Raw genomic sequence first — 20976 nt, forward strand, 5'->3', positions numbered from 1 at the left:
ACCAGGAGAAAGGCCACATATGATCTATAAGTACAATCTTAAAACCATCCTGATTTTAGCTAAATATGTAAATACAATGTAGTCACTTAGGTAACTAAGCCCTTGAAATCATAACAGGAACTATAATCTGGGAATGTTACAGAACCCTCATCTACAGGCAGTCACAGTAAAAGAAGCCTAGACATGAAAGTTATAGGGCTATCTACTGACGTTATATATTATGAGGAGGATATATATGTGAGCCCCCTGAGAGATCAAAGCCGGCATCTTCAAAAACCTCATAAAACAACCCCAGCATCTAAATAAACATATTGCAAAAGTCACCCTTTAATAGGGAAGGTTTACATCTGTATGAGGAAGGGAATTCACTATGAACATAAAGAAGGGGAGTAAATGATCATAGTTAATTATAAAGTATACCTTTGCAATTTTAACACACCAGATAATAGGACATTGCACTATTTTCATAGAATTCTATAGCATAACCAAAACAGCTACTGATGTACTTAGCTACCATGCTTCTAGTGGGGGTAAAAAAAGAATACAATAGATAGAAGTTATGGTACAGGAGCAAGCAGAACATTTAGATATAAGAAACTTCTACTTTATGACATTTGCCTGCGATTCAAAGTTTCACCAGTCTTTAAATAGCCTTAAATAAAATAACAGAAGGGAAATTCAATAACCATTAACCCACTCCTACCGCTGAGGATACGTAGCATACAATGGGTCCTAATGATGTAGTCAGGTTTTTTTTAAACCATGTACACAACAATTTAGGAAATAAACTCATGCAGTTTTCCCCATTCCAGTCTCTGACAAGCCACTTACAAGTCCGTAGTACAAAGTAGTATGCCTGATCGATCAAAGAATCTGCTCTGTGTCTGGTGATTTCGCCAACACTTCTATCTTGCCTTTCAAGTCGAGCTGGTCAGGAAATACTTCTGGTAGGTTCTGGCGGTAGCTGGGAGAGGCAGCATGCACAGCAGTATCCACTGGGCAATCCTCAAGTTCATTAATCTCTTGTCTAGCAGCATGTACTAAATAATTCCCCTTTTGATAATATAAAGGGTCTATATCTATTGACAGAATGCCGGCCGCATTCTCCTGGGCAGGTAGCGAACATGCAAGGCAATATCGATTGTGCAAACTTATCCGGGTACAGACTGTACTCTCAGGTGCAAAAATCTGCTGTGGGTGTAATTGCTCAGTCTTCAGTCGCTTAGAAGTGCCAACATCCATCTTCAAAAGGGTCTCAGAGATCTCTCCCTCCATATCTATAGGTTCTACAATAGACTGAAGGTGATCGAGTGTATCAAACTTTAGCTCAAAATCTTGCAAGAGGGTTTGGAGGGCTCTTTAGAATTTCTCCATATTCAGAGACAGTGCAGGAAAAAGTGTAATAGAGTTCAATTCAGGTAAAGCGTTATGATGTTTTAAACAGTTTCAGTCTTCAGCATATATAGCTGGTTACTCTGACTCATCAGGAAAGTGGGGGGTAGATGACGGTCTAGGCTGTTACCAGGCCTCCGCTGCGTACCTCATCATTTCAGGTCTGCCGGGGCGAATTCTTATATAAAAGTTGCTTAAATCTGTGCCACAAATATTAATCTTCACACCAACACTTGAGAGAAGCTTGGTTTGTGGGATTAATGAGTAATAAACAGCGGATTTATCAGCTTCTATGTTCAGCCGTAATTAAAAGCAGCCATCTTGGTTGCTGGTCGGACATGTCCACCATGTTCCATGTACTTTAACACTTCAAGGAGTGAAGGGGGTATTTTGCACATCAAAAACCAAACCTTGCTTTGGTGATTGGTGTGCAGTGTTATGATACAGCTTCCCTGATTGGTTCAGGGGCCTGTGGGGAAACATACGAGGTAGGGAGCTGAAGATGTCAATAGTCATGCACTTTCTGGGTCTTCTAGAGAGGCTAGACCTTTTTTTCATCTCACCACCTTCAGTAGGTAAGATGAAATCATGGAGTCAGTTGGTTGTCATTTGGACAAGTATGTTCCATGTTCTGGTCCATCCTCACAATTTACCTGGAGCAGAAGAAAACATAGAGGGTGGAGGAGGGTGTTGCCTCCTGAAGTACCCTTTATAAAAGGTGCAACTACACAGATAGATCCTCCATTAGATAAGTAGAAGAGAGAGAAAAAAACAACAGGGGCAGATGTACCCTTTGTCTGATGTGCTGAAAAGAAGGTTCACTGATGTAAGGAACACATATTACAAGCACCAGTTTCAGTATGGGACTCAGATTCTTGTATTAAGGCTGTAAAATGAAGCAGTTGTAAAAAGGGTGCTGGTGAAAACCTGCAGCTTGAATGTGGAGGGACTATAGGCTCTATGGTCAGGCCTTTAGTGTTTCTTTGCTGTCTTACATAATTTTGGAGATATGATGATTACATTATGGTCTTGGATTTCATTACATAGAATGCTTTTTGGATTCTGAATTAGTGTTGTTGATTGGTTCTGCACTGAAAATTGTTAGAGGGTTTTTCCTTTATCTATCTTATGGTGGTCAGTGATAATTTCTAAATTTTAAATTGGTTTATTTTCTTTTTGGATAATAAAAGGACATTGATTTAGCATCATTATTTATTAACCGTTTCCTCATAGCCTTAACTGACATTGTTTTAAAACTAATTTTACAAAAAGTACAGTATTAGAAGGTTTCGGGACAGCAACAGTCCCTTCCTCTGACAAATAAACACTGAACAAAAGCAGCCTTAAATAGGCTCCCAAACACACTCCCCTCAAGATCAGCCAATCCAGGCTGAATGATTGAACACACCCATATAGTGACCAATGAAAAAACATAATACAAATTGTGCATGTGACTGTTATAACATAATCGACCAAATGCTTTAAAAACAAATCCTCTTTGGACCCCAATGCTGGTAGTCATGCCCCCTATCTGTAATAAACCTCCTATGCGGTTATCGATCGACTAAATAGTTGAAATAATTCATAAAGTCGTCAATTATTGTATAACCAATCAAACATTGGATTACAAGCTTGGATTGCAATAGGCTCCAATACGTCATTCATTCTGTTACTGATCCGCCCCTTGTTGCTAGGGACGCGATCAACGGCACATCTATAGCCCTCAAAAATGACACAAATCTCAACACAAAATAGCGCATATCTTACTAAATTAATTATTACATGCGCCTTTATCAATAATATGTAGCAGATCGCCCTATAAAAAAGCTATGAAAATTGTCAACAAAGAATTATTCAATGGCAAAGTGCCATGTCAAAAATGGGCGTATGTATAGAGGCGTGCATGCCTCAGTGTTTAATATGCTGGCATCTTATTCATCATTACCAAAACAACATGTGACAAAATACGTTAATATAAAAGCCTATTGCTCAATCGTTCTATATATCTACATTCATATTATATATAGTGGGATCGCCATATATGAATTACCGGAGTGTAAATAAACAAAAATATCGTGCCCTCGAGTGTATGTGACTAAACGATATAACGTGGATTTACCTATAGAGCAACTCATTGATAGCATCTACAATCGTATTATATGTATTTTATGTATTTACTTTCCAATTGCCATCTATAAATGAGTGAGACAGTATTGGCCAATAGCAATGTGTCCAGCCCGAATGGGCGTGTTATTAAAGTATAGTGCATACATAAATGAGCCTATTACTCGGATCATTACGTGAATTTACATCTATATTGTGTGAATTATACAATCACCGTGTATGGGTAGATTACCAAAAAATGAAAATAAAAAAATAAAAGAGGAATATAATGATTTGAATATTGGGCATGTGTCTAAATGAAAAATAACCAAAGAGAAACTAAAAATAAAACTATCACCTAAAAATGCATAAACATGCATACCAATGCATAAAGAACATGCATAAAAATGTATATCACAACGTGTCTTTGCCCCAATCTCGGGCATCTAGCTACACTCCAAAGAAAAAGGGGGGCTATATCATGCAGGACAAAAAGGGAACTATATCATGCAGGGCATGACCAGGCAGCAGAAGGATCCAACAGGAGTCGTGTAAGCACTCCTTAGAGTGATACACCACACAAACGATACAATTAAAATGATACAATTAAAAACAAAAATTGGCGCATGGAGAACTGACAGAGAACAGATACTTCATATTGAAAAATAATATCAAAGGAGCTATTGTCCAAGCAAATCTTAAAAAATAACAAGATATTTAGACAGGGTAATAATATCATAATGTTCTTTTCATTGCCCCAAGGCTATGTTAGTTAACAAAAACTGTATAGTGTCAAACCATTTACTTGGATTCTTATTCCCAAAGGTGGAAAAGCTCAAAAAGCAAAGAATAATTAAAAAATGAAACGGAAATGGGAAAATTTGGAACTACAAAAATGAAAAAATACAAATAAAAAATAATAATAAAAAAATATATGTGTGGGATCAAAACATGATCCAAACACAAACCAAAAAATGAGGAAATTATAAAATTGGATCAAAAAAATGGATCAAAAAAGATAACTAGTGATGGACTCCTGGACTCTCATCAATGTAAATGTGGGTTATCGTGGACTCTCACAGAGGCATAGATTCTCATAGGGACTCCTAAGGAATCGTAAAAAAACAAAAAGCAAAAAGCAAAAAACAAAGTTCACAGGAAACATTGCCATCCAGTGTGGGTATTAAGTCCTCTGGGGTATGTGGTCCCCAATTCGTAAATCCATCTTGATTCCTTACGTAATAGAAGGTTACCTCTATTTCCTCCTCTTCTAGGGACTGGCACATGGTCAATGAGTCTAAATCTCAAATCATTGACTGAATGTCCCGCCTCCAAAAAATGTCTCGCTACCGGTTGGTCCGCCTTTCCATTTCGTATTGCCAGATCGTATTGCCAGATCGTGATGCTAGATCTATGATTGGCCATCCTGGTTTTGGCATCATCTGTCATCTTACCAACATAGAACTTGCCACACGGGCAATTCAATAGATACACCACAAATTTCGTGGTGCAAGTAAGGAAATGCCTGATGTCATAAATTTTGTTACTTTCTGGATGATGGAAGTGGGAGCCAGTAAGCATCCCACTGCAGGTCACACAGCTGATACATCGATAGCAACCCTTTTTCTTTGTTTTTAACCACGTTTGTGAACCGCCATCAGGATTAATGTCGGCCTTTACCAAAATATCTCTAAGGTTTTTACCCCGTCTGAAACCTATTCTTGGTGGTTTCCAATCTTTGAATGGTAAAGTGTTGTCAGCCTCTATTAATTTCCATTCTTCTTTAACCATCCTAGTTAGTGGTACTACTTCAGGGGAATATGTGGTCACAAAAGTAAGTTGATTGGTATTGTCAGACGGTGTAGTATCTGCTGTATCTCCAGTGTACAATGCTTGAGTTTTCATGTCTCGTAACTCTTTTGCTTTGTATCCCCTTTGGATAAAACGTTTTGTCATCTCCTGTAATTGTTGTTCACATGTTGTTTCATCTGTGTTGTTTCTTATTACACGTTGGTATTGAGCCTTGGGGATGTTACGGATAAGGCTAGGTTGGTGGCAGCTCTTCGCATGTAATAATGAATTGCGATCAGTTTCTTTGCAGAATAGCGTTGTTCCCAGTCTATCTTCTACTTTGAACACTCTCACGTCCAAATAGTCCACACTGTTGTTACTGACTGTGTGTGTGAATTTAATGGGGCTTGCCAATGAATTGAGGTAATTGATCCATTCCAGTAGACTGTTCTCACTCTCACTCCATATTAAGAACAGGTCGTCGATGTAGCGACAATAATGTCTGATGCGATTGTCCTCAAAAACCTTCATCAGGACTGACTCATGTTGGGCCATGAATAAGTTGGCAAAAGATGGGGCCACATTTGACCCCATCGCTGTCCCAGAAATTTGTTTGTAGAATGTAGTATCAAACAAAAAATAGTTCTCAGTTAGACATAGAGTGAGCAAACCAATAAGTACTTCTTCAGAGGGACCGATATAAACTGCTTTTCTTAGAGTCTGTGTGACTGCCATAATACCTTCATGATGGGGGATTACGGTGTATAGGCTTGACACGTCGTTTTCTTTGGAGTGTAGCTAGATGCCCGAGATTGGGGCAGAGACACGTTGTGATATACATTTTTATGCATGTTCTTTATGCATTGGTATGCATGTTTATGCATTTTTAGGTGATAGTTTTATTTTTAGTTTCTCTTTGGTTATTTTTCATTTAGACACATGCCCAATATTCAAATCATTATATTCCTCTTTTATTTTTTATTTTCATTTTTTGGTAATCTACCCATACACGGTGATTGTATAATTCACACAATATAGATGTAAATTCACGTAATGATCCGAGTAATAGGCTCATTTATGTATGCACTATACTTTAATAACACGCCCATTCGGGCTGGACACATTGCTATTGGCCAATACTGTCTCACTCATTTATAGATGGCAATTGGAAAGTAAATACATAAAATACATATAATACGATTGTAGATGCTATCAATGAGTTGCTCTATAGGTAAATCCACGTTATATCGTTTAGTCACATACACTCGAGGGCACGATATTTTTGTTTATTTACACTCCGGTAATTCATATATGGCGATCCCACTATATATAATATGAATGTAGATATATAGAACGATTGAGCAATAGGCTTTTATATTAACGTATTTTGTCACATGTTGTTTTGGTAATGATGAATAAGATGCCAGCATATTAAACACTGAGGCATGCACGCCTCTATACATACGCCCATTTTTGACATGGCACTTTGCCATTGGATAATTCTTTGTTGACAATTTTCATAGCTTTTTTATAGGGCGATCTGCTACATATTATTGATAAAGGCGCATGTAATAATTAATTTAGTAAGATATGCGCTATTTTGTGTTGAGATTTGTGTCATTTTTGAGGGCTATAGATGTGCCGTTGATCGCGTCCCTAGCAACAAGGGGCGGATCAGTAACAGAATGAATGACGTATTGGAGCCTATTGCAATCCAAGCTTGTAATCCAATGTTTGATTGGTTATACAATAATTGACGACTTTATGAATTATTTCAACTATTTAGTCGATCGATAACTGCATAGGAGGTTTATTACAGATAGGGGGCATGACTACCAGCATTGGGGTCCAAAGAGGATTTGTTTTTAAAGCATTTGGTCGATTATGTTATAACAGTCACATGCACAATTTGTATTATGTTTTTTCATTGGTCACTATATGGGTGTGTTCAATCATTCAGCCTGGATTGGCTGATCTTGAGGGGAGTGTGTTTGGGAGCCTATTTAAGGCTGCTTTTGTTCAGTGTTTATTTGTCAGAGGAAGGGACTGTTGCTGTCCCGAAACGTCACAAACTGCATTAAAAGTTTTTGTCACTTTTTGATGAAAATCCAGTGAGTGCTTTTCTTTGCTTCTTTATTATTTACCGCACAGCACCCTGGTAGTTGTTGAACGTTGGTGAGAGTGCACATACACCAATTCTTTGCCTATATATATATATATATATATATATATATATATATATATATATATATATATATATATATATATACATACACAATAAGGTAACAAAGGCAGAATGCAGTAAACAAAATTAGGTAAAAAGTCCAAACTTTAATGCAAAATAGTTTAAAAATCCACAACATCCATGGGAACAGTGAGTGAGACACAGTCACTTGTGCAAAACGGCTGACATGTTTCGACCTTCAGGTCCTAATCATAGCTACACCTTTGTCAAATGGCATCACCCAGCTTGAGGACCGTTGTATAATCCTGACATCCGGGAGGCAGAATAACATATCTCCTTTCAAACACTTGTCAAATGACTTGTCAAACAATCCAAATTGCATGCATCTGTGAGGCCACGCCCCTTCCTGTTTCCTGATCTATAAATCAGACACTTATGTTTGCATTACAGTCCAACATTATTACTCAATCTGAATTTGATTTCATGTGTGTTGAACATCCGATTACACCGATATTATATTTACTCCCAAAGATACACAAGGGCCTGGTTAATCCTCCGGGCTGACCAATTGTGTCTGCCAGAGGATCTATCTTCTCTGGTATCGCTGAGTTTATTGATCACCATTTGCAACCGGTGGTCTGTAACTCATTTTCATACCTACAAGATCTTCCAGTATGATTTGTAAATTAAAACAACATACTACTCTGCAAGCCAATGATATTTTGGTCACTATGGATGTTGACAGTCTCTATATTGTGATCACACACTCTGAGGGGTTGGAGACTGTCAAAACCATTGTGAGTGAATCTAGTCACTATTCTGGTCCTGTGTTAGAGTTTCTTTTAGAGCTCATGGAACACTGTCTCACTAAGAATTATTTTAAATTCGAGAAGGATTTTTTCCTCCAATTATCCGGCACGGCCATGGGGTCAAATATGGCCCCGGTTTATGCTAATCTTTTTTATGTTGGGCTATGAGCTGCTCACTATGAAACCTCTAACACATCCACATATCTCTTTATAGACTAGGTATATAGATGATCTGTTCCTTGTTTGGACAGGCACTGAGAGGCAACTCGAACACCTATCAGACTAAAGTTAGAATATGATTCCAACAGCATTCATTTTCTTGACCTGAATATTTTCAAGGTTTTTGAGAATGGGGGGTATCGCTTTGGCACGTCTCTATTCTCCAAGCCCACGGATAGAAACTCTTTGTTGCTATCCAGTAGCTGCCATCCACAACGCCAAAAGATGGGAATTGTCCTCTCGCAATTTACCCGAGTGGTGCGGAATAACTCAGAGCCTGAAATTCTCCAACAACAATTTGACACTATGTGCAATAAACTATTGGCAAGAGGATACCGGTCTACTGATATAGACAAGGCAAGAGTGAAGCTAGCACAGGAAACACAAATGACCCTACTTTGCAGGGATCAACTGCCACAAACTAAAGAGGACTCACATTTGAACTTCATTACAACTTTCTCTCCAATGCATGAACAAGTGCATAAAGCCATTCACAATAGATGGGATATTATACCCACAGACAAACAGCTAACACAGTGGAAGAAGAGACCACCACAGGTGGTATACCGCAGAGCACAAAGTATTCGGGATATCCTGGTAAAGACGGACCCGAGTGGCTCATATCAGAAGGATACCTGGCTTAAACCCACAAGAATGGGATGCTTCAAGTGTGGGGGATTGCATCACCTGTAATGGGATGCTGACGGGTGACAGCTTCCAACACTCCCACACCAACAGGAGATTTAAGATCCAGCATAGGTTGTCCTGCAATAGCAATTTTGTGATCTATCTACTAATTTGTCCGTGTTCCCTTTTTTACATTGGGAAAACCACTACTACTTTCAAGGAGAGGATGGCTAACCATCGCCATGCTATTAGGGAGGCCATTAAGAGCGGCACCTCTGAACAGCCGGTGGCCCGACATTTTGCTCTGCACAAACATAATACCTCCAGTCTGAAGACTATGATCATTGATCATGTGCCTCCCATGAAGAGGAGGAGGAGACAGAGGGAGAAGGCTACTGCAGATCGAAACCAAGTGGATCTATACCATGGATACAGTTGACCCAAGGGGTCTTAACAGCAAGATGGACTTTGGACCATTTATTGGTTAGTGTTCTTGATCTGTTGACACTAATCTCTCTACATCTATTTGTGGTAGTTATCCCTGCACAAAAAAAGGACATTGCTGGGATTTGTGCATACACACATGTGCTTTTCAACAAAGGACATTCAAGATGGACTTTGGACCATTTATTGGCCAGTGTTCTTGATCTGTTGATACTCATCTATCTATATCTATTTGTGGTAGATATCCCTGCATACAAAAAGGACATTGCTGGGATTTGTGCATGTACACAAGTGCTTTTCAACAAAGGACATTCAAAGACTTAGGAATTTAAAGCCAATCTTTATAACTTTAACTCTGCATAACAAGGATGTGGTTAAGCATATAATTGTGTCTGCCTTTCTTTTCCTATACCATGTGCTGTACCATGACAGTGTTGAATGTGTTTACACATCAGCAGCTGCGTTTTTAAAAACTGTTCTTTTTTCCTACAAGCAGCATTTACATGTGTTCACACCCAGGAGCTGTGATGATGACCTGCACAGTTCCGGATATGCTAATTAGCCATGTGCATGCAAATTGTACATCCAATTGTAAAGGAGCAGGAAACAGGAAGGGGCGTGGCCTCACGGATGCATGCAATTTGGATTGTTTGTCAAGTCATTTGGGGTATATAAGACTGCTTGAAAGGAGATATGTTATTCTGCCTCCCGGATGTCAGGATTATACAACGGTCATCAAGCTTGGTGATGCCATTTGACAAAGGTGTCTGTGGACACCGAAACGTCATGGGACTATGCTTTTAACTTTTTTGCAATAAAAGTTATTTTTTACTTAAATGCCAGTGAGTGCTGTCTTTGCTCTGGACTGTTTATATCTGACACATGCACCCTGGTATATGCTTACCTCAAAGTGGGGTTAAAGAGTGCTTATCCTTTACTTGAATTATATATATATATATATATATATATATATATATATATATATATATATATATATATATATATATATATATATATATATATATATATATATATATATATATTATTCTAATACTGTACTTTTTGTAAAATTAGTTTTAAAACAATGTCAGTTAAGGCTATGAGGAAACGGTTAATAAATAATGATGCTAAATCAATGTCCTTTTATTATCCAAAAAGAAAATAAACCAATTTAAATTTAGAAATTATCATCATATCTCCAAAATCATGTAAGACAGCAAAGAAACACTAAAGGCCTGACCATCAAAAACTCACTGGCACAGAAAGAAATCTTGCAAAATCCTTTTTTTTTTTTGGGGGCATTATATTGCAAGATAACCAGCTCTCTGGCTAACATACATTTGCTGTTCTAAAAGTGAGGAGACTTCTTAAAGGGACAGTCAAGTCCAAGAAAAACTTTCATGTTTCAAATAGGGCATGTAATTTTAAACAACTTTCCAATTTACTTTCATCACCAATTCTGCTTTTTTCTCTTGGTATTCTTAGTTGAAAGCTAAACCTAGGAGCTTCATATGCTAATTGAAGGCCGCCTCTAATCTAAATACATTTTGATAGTTTTTCACCACTAGAGGGCATTAGTTCACGTATTTCATATAGATAACATTGAGCTCTTGCACGTGATTTTACCATGGAGACAGCTCTGATTGGCTAAAATGCAAGTCTGTCAAAAGCACTGAAATGAGGGGGCAGTCTGCTGAGGCTTAGATGCAAGGTAATTACAGAGGTAAAACGTGTATAATTATAACTGTGTTAGTTATGCAAAACTGGGGAATTGGTAATTAAGGGATTATCTATCTTTTTAAACAACAAAAATTCTGGTGTTGACTGTCCCTTTAAGATGTTCGCAAAAAACAAGGATATTTTGGTATCTCTGCAAGCAATTTCCTTGTAATCACCCAGTAATAAATTGGGGCATAAAACTAAATTCTTTCTTTTTCTTTCATGATTCAATTAGAGCATACAATTTGAAACAATTTTTCAATTTATTTCTATTATCAAATTTTCTTTGATTTTGTTATCCATTGTTAAAAAGCAAAAAGGTAAGTTCAGGAGCGTGCATGAGTCTGCAGCACTATATGGCAGCAGTTTTGCAACAATGTTCTACATTATACACACACAGGGTAGGATGCTCAAACCGAGGGAAAGATCGTGGCGGTCTACTGCGCTATCACTAGGTCCACTGGGTGCGAGCAGGAAACACGCCCCTGTTCAGGCGTGAAGAACCAAACGTGAGAAACAAAAAGTTCCGGAACTCCAACAGGTAAAAGTGAAAAATCCTTTATTAGAAAAAGTGATAAAAGAATACAAAGCAAAGGGGAATCTAGAGCCCCTGCAGCATCAGTGTTATACATTAGAAAGAACACTAGATGGCAGCACTATTTCCTGTCATGTAGTGCTTCAGGTATTTGCATGTACCTATCTCTTTAACAAAGAATAACATGAAAATAAAGCAAAGTTGATAATAGAAGTAAATTGGTAACTTTTTTTAAATTGCATTCTCTATCTGAATCATGAAAGAAACAAATTGTTTAATGCCCCTTTAAAGCAACAGTTAAGTCAAAATTAAACATTCATAATTCATAGCATGTACTTTTAAACATTTTAATGTAATTCTATTAGCAAATTTGCTTCTCTTTGTATTTTTTATTTGTTAAAAAGCATACATAGGTATGCTCAGGAGCAGCAATACACTGCTGATAGCTAGCTGGAGATAGGGCTACACATATATGCCTTTTGTCATTGACTCAGCAGGTGTGTCCAGCTAGCTACTAGTGGAGCATTGCTGCTCCTGAGTCTACTTTTCAATAAAGGATGACAAGAGAACAAAATTTTATAGAAGTAAAATGGAATGTTGTTAAAAATCATATGCTCTATTTGAATCATGAAAGTTTAATTTTGAATTTACTATCCTTCAAATTCCCTTCTATCTCTTAACTTTAGATTATTTTACATGTACTGTATCTATGAATCCCTTCCCTGGCTCCATAAACACTGTGTTAATTATTTAATATTGAGAGTATCTCCTAAGTTTCAATTCCTTAAATTGCCAACCCTTTGTATAAAGTATATGGTATTAACTTGTGTATATCTGTTTTATGTTGAAATATTTTTTATTAAACAAATACAAATTTAGTTACATATATATCAAAATAATACAGAATCGCACCAATGCTTGTTGCAACAAGTACATTGTCAGAATATACATAACAATTAACTTCTCAGTATGTATACCAAGTAATGATGTAGTAATCCTGAATTTCCTTGGACCTAATTAGAATGGTGACTTAAGTTATTGAATACAATAAAGATCAACCTGCAAGAAAGGGATAGTCCCTTTTCATAAGTAAAGTACTTAAAATAGAAAGTTTACTCAACATACTCCAATTGTTTCTCGAATCAGAACCAATAATCGGTTAATGCATAAAATTAAAGGGACAGTCAACACTTCATTTAACATGATTGTATATTGAAAATAAAAAAACGAAGATGCGCCTGCACTATACCCTTCCTGCCTTGCCGCCTTGCTTCTTTCCTAATCAGCGTAGCTAACCTCTCTAATAACCGGTAAATATGGCAGCCGAACTCCCCCCACCGTTACGTAGCTGCCTTCTTCTTCAACTGATAAGCAAATCAGAATCCAGTCCTCGGACAGAAATTGCACGCGCTGGATTCTGATTTGCTTATCAGTTGAAGAAGAAGGCAGCTACGTAACGGTGGGGGGAGTTCGGCTGCCATATTTACCGGTTATTAGAGAGGTTAGCGGCGCTGATTAGGAAAGAAGCAAGGCGGCAAGGCAGGAGGGGTATAGTGCAGGCGCATCTTCTGTTTTTTTTCAATATACAATCATGTTAAATGAAGTGTTGACTGTCCCTTTAATGCATAAAATTTATGTTTTATCATTAGTGAATAATATCACCTTGTAGCATAGTATTTCTTTAAAAAAAAAATAACAAAGAAGACTGGGAAAAAAAATATGAGTTAAAAGAGGTGGAAGAAAGTAAAAGGAAAGAAATAGTAAGAGATAGGTACTCCCTGTATATCTGTTTTTAAACCAAAGCTTTGGTAACTCCCTTGACTAAGGATTTGAACACCTGTTGCAACAGTCAACTAGTAGTAGAAAAAAAGTTAAAAGCATAGTCCCATGACGTTTCGGCTCTATAGATTAAGGCAGGTCTTTATTTATGTTATTCTTAAGGGTTAGAGCACACTAGAGAGAGATGATCTAAAGTTTTCCACTCTAGCAATATCATTTAAAGGGACAGTCAACACCAGAATTTTTGTTGTTTAAAAGGAAAGATAATCCCTTTATTACCCATTCCCCAGTTTTGCACAACCAACACAGTTATATATTAATATACTTTTTACCTCTGTAATTATCTTGTATCTAAGCTTCTGCTGACTGCCCCTTATTTCAGTTCTTTTGACAGACATGCAGTTTAGCCAATCAGTGCTCAGTCCTTGGTCACTTTACGTGCATGAGCTCAATGTTATCTATATGAAACATGTGAACTAATACCCTCTAGGGGTCAAAATGTATTCAGATTAGAGGCATTCTTCAAGGTCTAAGAAATTAGCATATGAACCTCCTAGTTTTAGCTTTCAACTAAGAATACCAAGAGAACAAAGCAAAATTGGTGATAAAAGTAAATTGGGAAGTTGTTTAAAATTGCATGCCCTATTTAAATCATGAAAGTTTTTTTTGGACTTGACTGTCTCTTTAATCTCTGGCTTCTACTCTATTCTCAAACCATGGCATAGATAATAAGAACCTTGTCAAGTGGGCATATAATACAATCTGGTTCCTTGCTGTATTTAAAATGGTAGCAGTTAGATTTTACTAAAACAAACTGGCAACACTTCTTACCTTCTTTTTCAACTGCATTGAAAGCAAGATCACATTTTTATTTTGGTATATACTATGCTTGTCTATTTGATTTGAGCTATAACCAAACAGAATTCTGTATGGGAATGAGCAAGGGCAGAATGTTTCCATAGACTGAATTTATATCAGTAATCTTTCTGTGTACTCATGGAGTATAGGAGACAGGAAACTAGGGCTGAACGTATTATGGGCTAGATTTATCAAAGGCTAGGTGAAATCTGTATGTGCTTCGCCTGTAAATGCACCCCAGCTCGCCTCCGGAGAAGTGCACATGTGCGCCTGAATTTATAAAAAAAATATAGACGTAACTTTGCGCAGGCGAGCTGGGGCGTAATAATGATACATTTCACCTGTCGGCAAAAGCATTTACTCCCTATTTATCACAGTACATCCCTATAAATATTTACGCCGCCATATTTTGATTATTAAAAAAGCGTTTTTTAGGTAACCATTTAGCTTATATTTATATTATATAATGTTTCTGGGCTGTTTTTGCCATATGTTGATAATTTAGGATCACAAAAATATATATATCAGTATATATATATATATATATATATATATATATATATATATATATATATATATATATAAAACTGTTGGTACCCATATGTGCCTGTGGAAGCGCAAATTTCTTGCAATAACAGTCTTGTCGCTGAGCCTTTGAAAAATTAGCTAAAAGAAGAAAGTACTGCATCACAAGATGTAAAGGCATGTATTATAATGGTGTTCGCCTCAGTCTTTATGGCGAAATATACAACACGCAATTGAAGACGAAATTTCAGTTCCCTATCGGCGCAAAGCAATGATGAATTCCAAACAAGTCGTATTTCTATGTCTGCATCTAAAATTACGTCTGTAAGTAATGTGTATTAGCACTGTCGGGAGCGTGCCTGTGTGCCTAGGCGAAGGTGAACAGATTTCTTTCAGATTTGCGCAATTAAAGGCGCACAGTAGTTTACAGAATATATGGGGATCAGTGCGTATGCGTTATTTTGAGCGTGATTATAGGAGAATGACTTTGATAAATCTAGCCCTATATGTTAGTGTCTGTCTGACTCTCTACAATAGCCAAAGTACATTGTTGTAGTAGGTTGCTAGCAGATATTGACAACGCAGGTCTAAAACCACAGCAGTGCTCCCCACTGAAAATGTTGCCAGCTGGGTGGCATTATGAAATAGCTGGGCGAGGGCGGTGTTATACTTTGCAATATTATAACATTTTATGTTATTTATAGATGTTACTTAACCTATCCAAAGCACAAATGAATTGCATAATTAACAAAAATTGATTTAACCATTATTTGTGCAACGAACATTGAAAAACAAAAGAAAATATTAGCTCAATTTAGCTGGGTGGTCAGTAATATCAGCCGGATGCTGTGTCTGGGGAGACCACTGAATAGCATATACAGAACCAAGTACCGTAATTGAATATTTGAAGTATAAAATTTATATTAATATTTTTTGCCAATATTTTACCATTTTTCAATAGGGACATTGAAGTCAAAATTCAACATAACGCATTCACAGTGAACAAACACTTTAAGAAATGCTTTCAGCTTGCATATATTAGCACAACTTCCTATTTCACTTGCTATCCACTGTTAAAACTTGGCATTCTATTTTGATCAGTAATAGTGGCCAATCTTAGAGGGCATACTTGAGTAAGCACTTGGTAGTTAAAATAGACCTTTATTATATCAAAATTGGGTCATATGCAAAAACAATTTTTGGGCATAATATACTAACATTACATTGAAACAGTGTTTATATAACTCATTAAAGGAACAGTAACATCAGAATTAAACTTTAATGATTTATATAAAGCATGCAATTATAAACAACATTATGATTTACTTGTTTTATCTAATTTGCTTTGCTTTCTTGCCATCCTTTGTTGAATAGCATACCTAGGTAGGTTTGGGAGCAGCAATGCATTGCTGGGAGCTAGCTGATGATTGGTGACTACCCAATGTGTTCAGCTATCTCCCAGTAATGTATTGCTGCTCATTTGTCAAATGATACCAAGAAAAATTGGCAAATTTGATAATTGAAGTAAATTGAGAAGTCGATTAAGACTGTAAAATCTATCTGAATCATAAAAGAAGCATTTGGGGTTTTATGTCCTTTTAAGCCATCTCTAACATAGGGTTCATTTTATGAAATTTCAAGTGAGAGCACTGGATGGAGATATGAGATGAGAAACCTTGATTTGTGGGAGGTATTGTAATGCGCTATAAAAAAAAGATTGTCTCAATGTAATGCTAGTAGACATGATTAAGGGCATTATATCTGAAATCTTGTTTTTGCATAAGACCCAACTTTTATATAATAAAGGTCTAACTATCAAATGCCTCTGATTTTGCTGCGTTTTGGATGTGATGTTTAGGCGGGATAACAGTGCAGCTTGCACTTGAAAGAAAGTGCTATACTTCTTAAAGGACTTTATACTTGAGTATGCCTCAGGAACATGCACAGCTCTCTCACACAGCTGGTTTTGACAGCCAGTGCCGAGTCAAGTGTTGAAATTAAATGTACAGCTAGCCTTCCCCTTAAAGGGACAGTCTAGTCAAAATTAAGCTTTCACGATTTAGATAGGGCATGCTATTTTAAACAACTTTCATCATCAAATGTACTTTGTTCTCTTGGTATTCTTTGTTGAAAGCTAAACCTATGTAGGCTAATATGCTGTCTAACTAAGCCCTTGAAGGCCACCTATTATCTCAGTGCATTTTGACAGTTTTTTTACAGCTAGACAACGCTAGTTCATGTGTACCATATTGATAACATTGTGATCACTCCTGTGGAGTCACCAAGGAGTCAGCACTGATTGGCTAAAATGCATTACTGTTAAAAGAACTGAAATAAGGGTGCAGTCTGCAGAGGCTTAGATACAAGGTAATCATGAAGTTAAAAAGTTTATTAATATAACCGTGTTGGTTATGTAAAACTGAGGGTTGGGTAATAAAGGGATTATCAATCTTTTTAAACAATAACCATTCTGGAGTAGACGGTCCCTTTAAACAAAGTTAATTACTGAAGCAGTTCGTTGTATGCTTAAATTCTATAGATAGTGGTAGCCTTTTGACTATATAGCAAAACATGAACCAAATTTACAGCAGTATTACACATCACTCATGCATCAGTTGCCTTATTTATAGCAGCTATGTCATTCTAGAATGGCAATTGTTGCAGATGTTATAGTGCTGTGGTGAAGCTAAGAACATAAAAGAAGGACAACAATGCTTGCTTGTGACACATCAAATAATGTGTCTGCTTAATGCACATGGTTGGCAAACAGAAGCAGCCCTGCATGTGTATAACAGACTGCAAGAAACAGGCATGTGCCAGGAATTCATAGTCATAACACAAATGTAAGGCATCGTCATTACAAAATGCAGTGCAACTGATTGGAAAACGTAAGAAAAAGGGGTTTCAAACAGCTTTATAAAAAGGACTGGAGAAGGGACTAGGTGAGCAAAGTTATAAAAGTAATATGTTTAGCACAAGTACATTAAGGCTTTTGAGAAAAACATATAAAGTGAATAATACTGTCAATGTGCTTTGTTCTGTGTACCATTACTTCTATGCATTAAAAAAAAAATGATAGAATTCTAAAATAATAATGTAATAGTAAATGTACAGCTGGTCTTACCTTTCCCAGATTTGTCACTTACAATGAATCACCCCTAATCTTAAAGGGACATAAAAATATAGTTTATATATAAGCAAAAAAAGTACTGCATTCTAAACTTTCAGAAAAAAAATGCACTCTTGAATATTCTTTCGTATCTCCTCTGCTGTGGCCTGTTAAGGACAGGTATATAAATGAGCTACTACACTGATCAAGCAATAACTGTGGAGAATATAGCAGCAGGGGTAGGCTTCCAAAGTCTGTGGAAGCAAACTTGATAGTAGAAATAAACAGGAAACTTTTTTAAAAAAATTGTATGCACAAAAGAAAAATGTTTGGGTTTCATATCCCTTTAAATGAAAGGAAATAGGGAAAATAAAGTACATTGCAAATGACTTCTACTACACACAAACATTTATGCAGAATTTAATTAAAGTTGTATGTCCCTTTAATAACTCCCTTATAAGCCAAAGTTTAATATTATGACATTCTGGAAAATGTTTTACTCTCACAAAATCCTGATGTAATATATACTTTTTTTTTTAAAATGGTTATGGGAAAAAACATGTATCTTACATTTTAAAATTCTATGTGCATTAATTTCTGTCAAGTTCTTTTAATGTATTAATCTATATCACTCTTTTCCATAAACCCTTTAGCACAGCAAATGTTTAAGTATTTTTAGTGTAATGGTTCTAGAATAGTGTAACTGAAATCCTAGATACACAATGGCTTTGTTTTGAATTCATGTTTTTTTAACAGAAAATATCAGGATTCAATATTTATATAATTCACATTTTATTGCTCCATAGCATATATACATTTTGATTCCCCCCCCAAAGGAAAAGAACCACATTATGCGTAAGCTCATAGAACATCAATGGTAAACAGATGCCATGTCAGACAGGGCAAAGCCATCAGCTTGATCGCTCTGCCAGCAAACACCAAACGCCCCCTACAGTTTACAACTGTAACTGCATGCTCATCTGCTATATATACTTTGTCTTGTGATCCGTACACCTACACATATGGACCGAGCAAAATAAACAACTGAAGAACAGTTGGAACTGAAGCAAAATGAAAGATCAGCAATGAAATTTAAAGTAAGATGCATCTAGACTCTAATGATAGGAAATAAAAACTTATAGCCTCGGGCAAAATCTGCAGCATCACAATGGCGCCTTTTGTGAAAGATCAGAGGCTCGGGTGAGAAGTCAGTTAAAATATTGGGCACCATTTAGTAATATAGTGTCAAGACAATATGATATAGTCAAAAGTGAAGTCTTATTGAAGCACAACCAGGCCAGCGTACAGCAGCCCAAACACTGATGTAGTAACAGATTATGTAGCTCCATCAAATCCTGTATCCCTCTCTCGTGCACTAGCGTTCAAAGCTCAACCTGCCTCTTCCCCAGTCTCTCTGGACTTTTATTTAAGGAGGATACTAACTCATACAAATATTTTATAGAGGTGACTTGTTTATCTTAAATCAGGTGCCTCCTTATTTTTTCATTTTAAGTAATAGAGATCCATACTTTTATGTTTTATTTTATATTTTATTTATATATTTTCATTAGAAATGCATTAAACAGCCAATTATTAAGTAAGATAAGATTTACATGTAAGCACTTACACAGAAATAAATGTATTGAGTCCACAGAGAAATCAAAATGAACCAGGTGATTACCAGTGTGTTGCAAATGGGGAGTGGGAAAGTGTTTAGTTCAGGGAATGGGTATTAGATTTACTTTACTTAGAAGTGATTCTGAAATCGAGCATATTAATGTTTGAGTAAATCAGTATGTGCTTACAAAAAAATAAATCCACCCTGATATAACAGTTTTCTCTTTATTTAGCCATAAGAGTAGTTGCTTTACTTGTTTAATAATATTTGCGATGAAACAGAGTATTGGAATATGCACTGATACTGCTAGTCCAATAAAAAAAGTACCACTACATACGTCAATACTCTATATGTTCCTGAGATAACGTGTGATCCAGCTAATCCACCTTTACAGACAAAGGGAGCTATTGACTGTGAGAGAAAGGGGAGGGGTTTGGATCTGAAAGCAAGTGCGGGGAGAGACGGGGATACAGACTCTGATGGGGATACTGAATCTGTTATTACACCGGCTTTAGCCCGAGTTCCATCTGCAGCCTGCTTATGCCACACACATTGCCCTGCCATGGGCTGACCTGGTGGGCATTGAGGTTTCAGAACAAGACTGGCTCAGTAAACCCTGTCATGCTGAAGTCTCTGAGAAACCTGCCTCTCCTACTCACTGGCTACCGCACAAAGAGTCTCACACAGACACTAAGCTTTATCCCGTGTGAGTGCATCAAGGAAGTGGTGAAGATGGAAGAAGAGAGAGAGAAAAAAAAAGATTTACCAGGAATTTGGCACATGCGTAAAAGCAAGTAGCGCCCTAAAGTCCCAAGCCATACCAACCTTAGCAAATAATAGCAAACCGAAACCTTCAGTTCTTACCTGAAACATGGAAACACCAAGTCAATTTTCCAACTTCCCCCTTCTCTCCTTTTTTTTCTCCCTTTTTGTTTCTCTTCCTGCCGATTTCTTCTAGCGATCTGCTCTGCTCGCTACACCAGAGAGAAATGCAATAGCTTGGCTAAGGTAGACAGAACAAAATACAGAGAATAGTTGCTCCAGGGCTTTGAAACCCCTCAAGGCAAGGATCAGGATACAATTAGCTCATGCCTCTACCTCCAGTCTAAATCAATCTCCAGAATAAAAAAAAATTAAATTACCAGATCTTACTAGAAATGTCCCTGATCTCCTTTTACAATTATATACATTTAACGTGTAGCATGTATTGTTTCTGATTTTTATTTTTCTGTGTGTGGAAAAAACAGTCTAGCTCCAGCCTCC

The 20976-nt window shown here is 36.9% G+C and overlaps 1 protein-coding gene across 1 annotated transcript in view; it reads right to left on the reverse strand.

Moving 5' to 3' along the window:
• The window catches only part of KCTD1 (potassium channel tetramerization domain containing 1), a 416307-nt gene extending 395583 nt beyond the window's left edge, over window positions 1-20724 (reverse strand). The window contains exon 1 of the mRNA XM_053714994.1: window positions 20578-20724. Coding sequence (XP_053570969.1) covers window positions 20578-20586 — 9 coding nt within the window. The 5' untranslated portion in view covers window positions 20587-20724. The remainder of the gene's footprint in view (window positions 1-20577) is intronic.
• Window positions 20725-20976: the final 252 nt, after the last annotated feature.

The sequence above is a fragment of the Bombina bombina genome, chromosome 5 (assembly GCF_027579735.1).
Source record: "Bombina bombina isolate aBomBom1 chromosome 5, aBomBom1.pri, whole genome shotgun sequence".
NCBI lineage: Eukaryota > Metazoa > Chordata > Amphibia > Anura > Bombinatoridae > Bombina > Bombina bombina.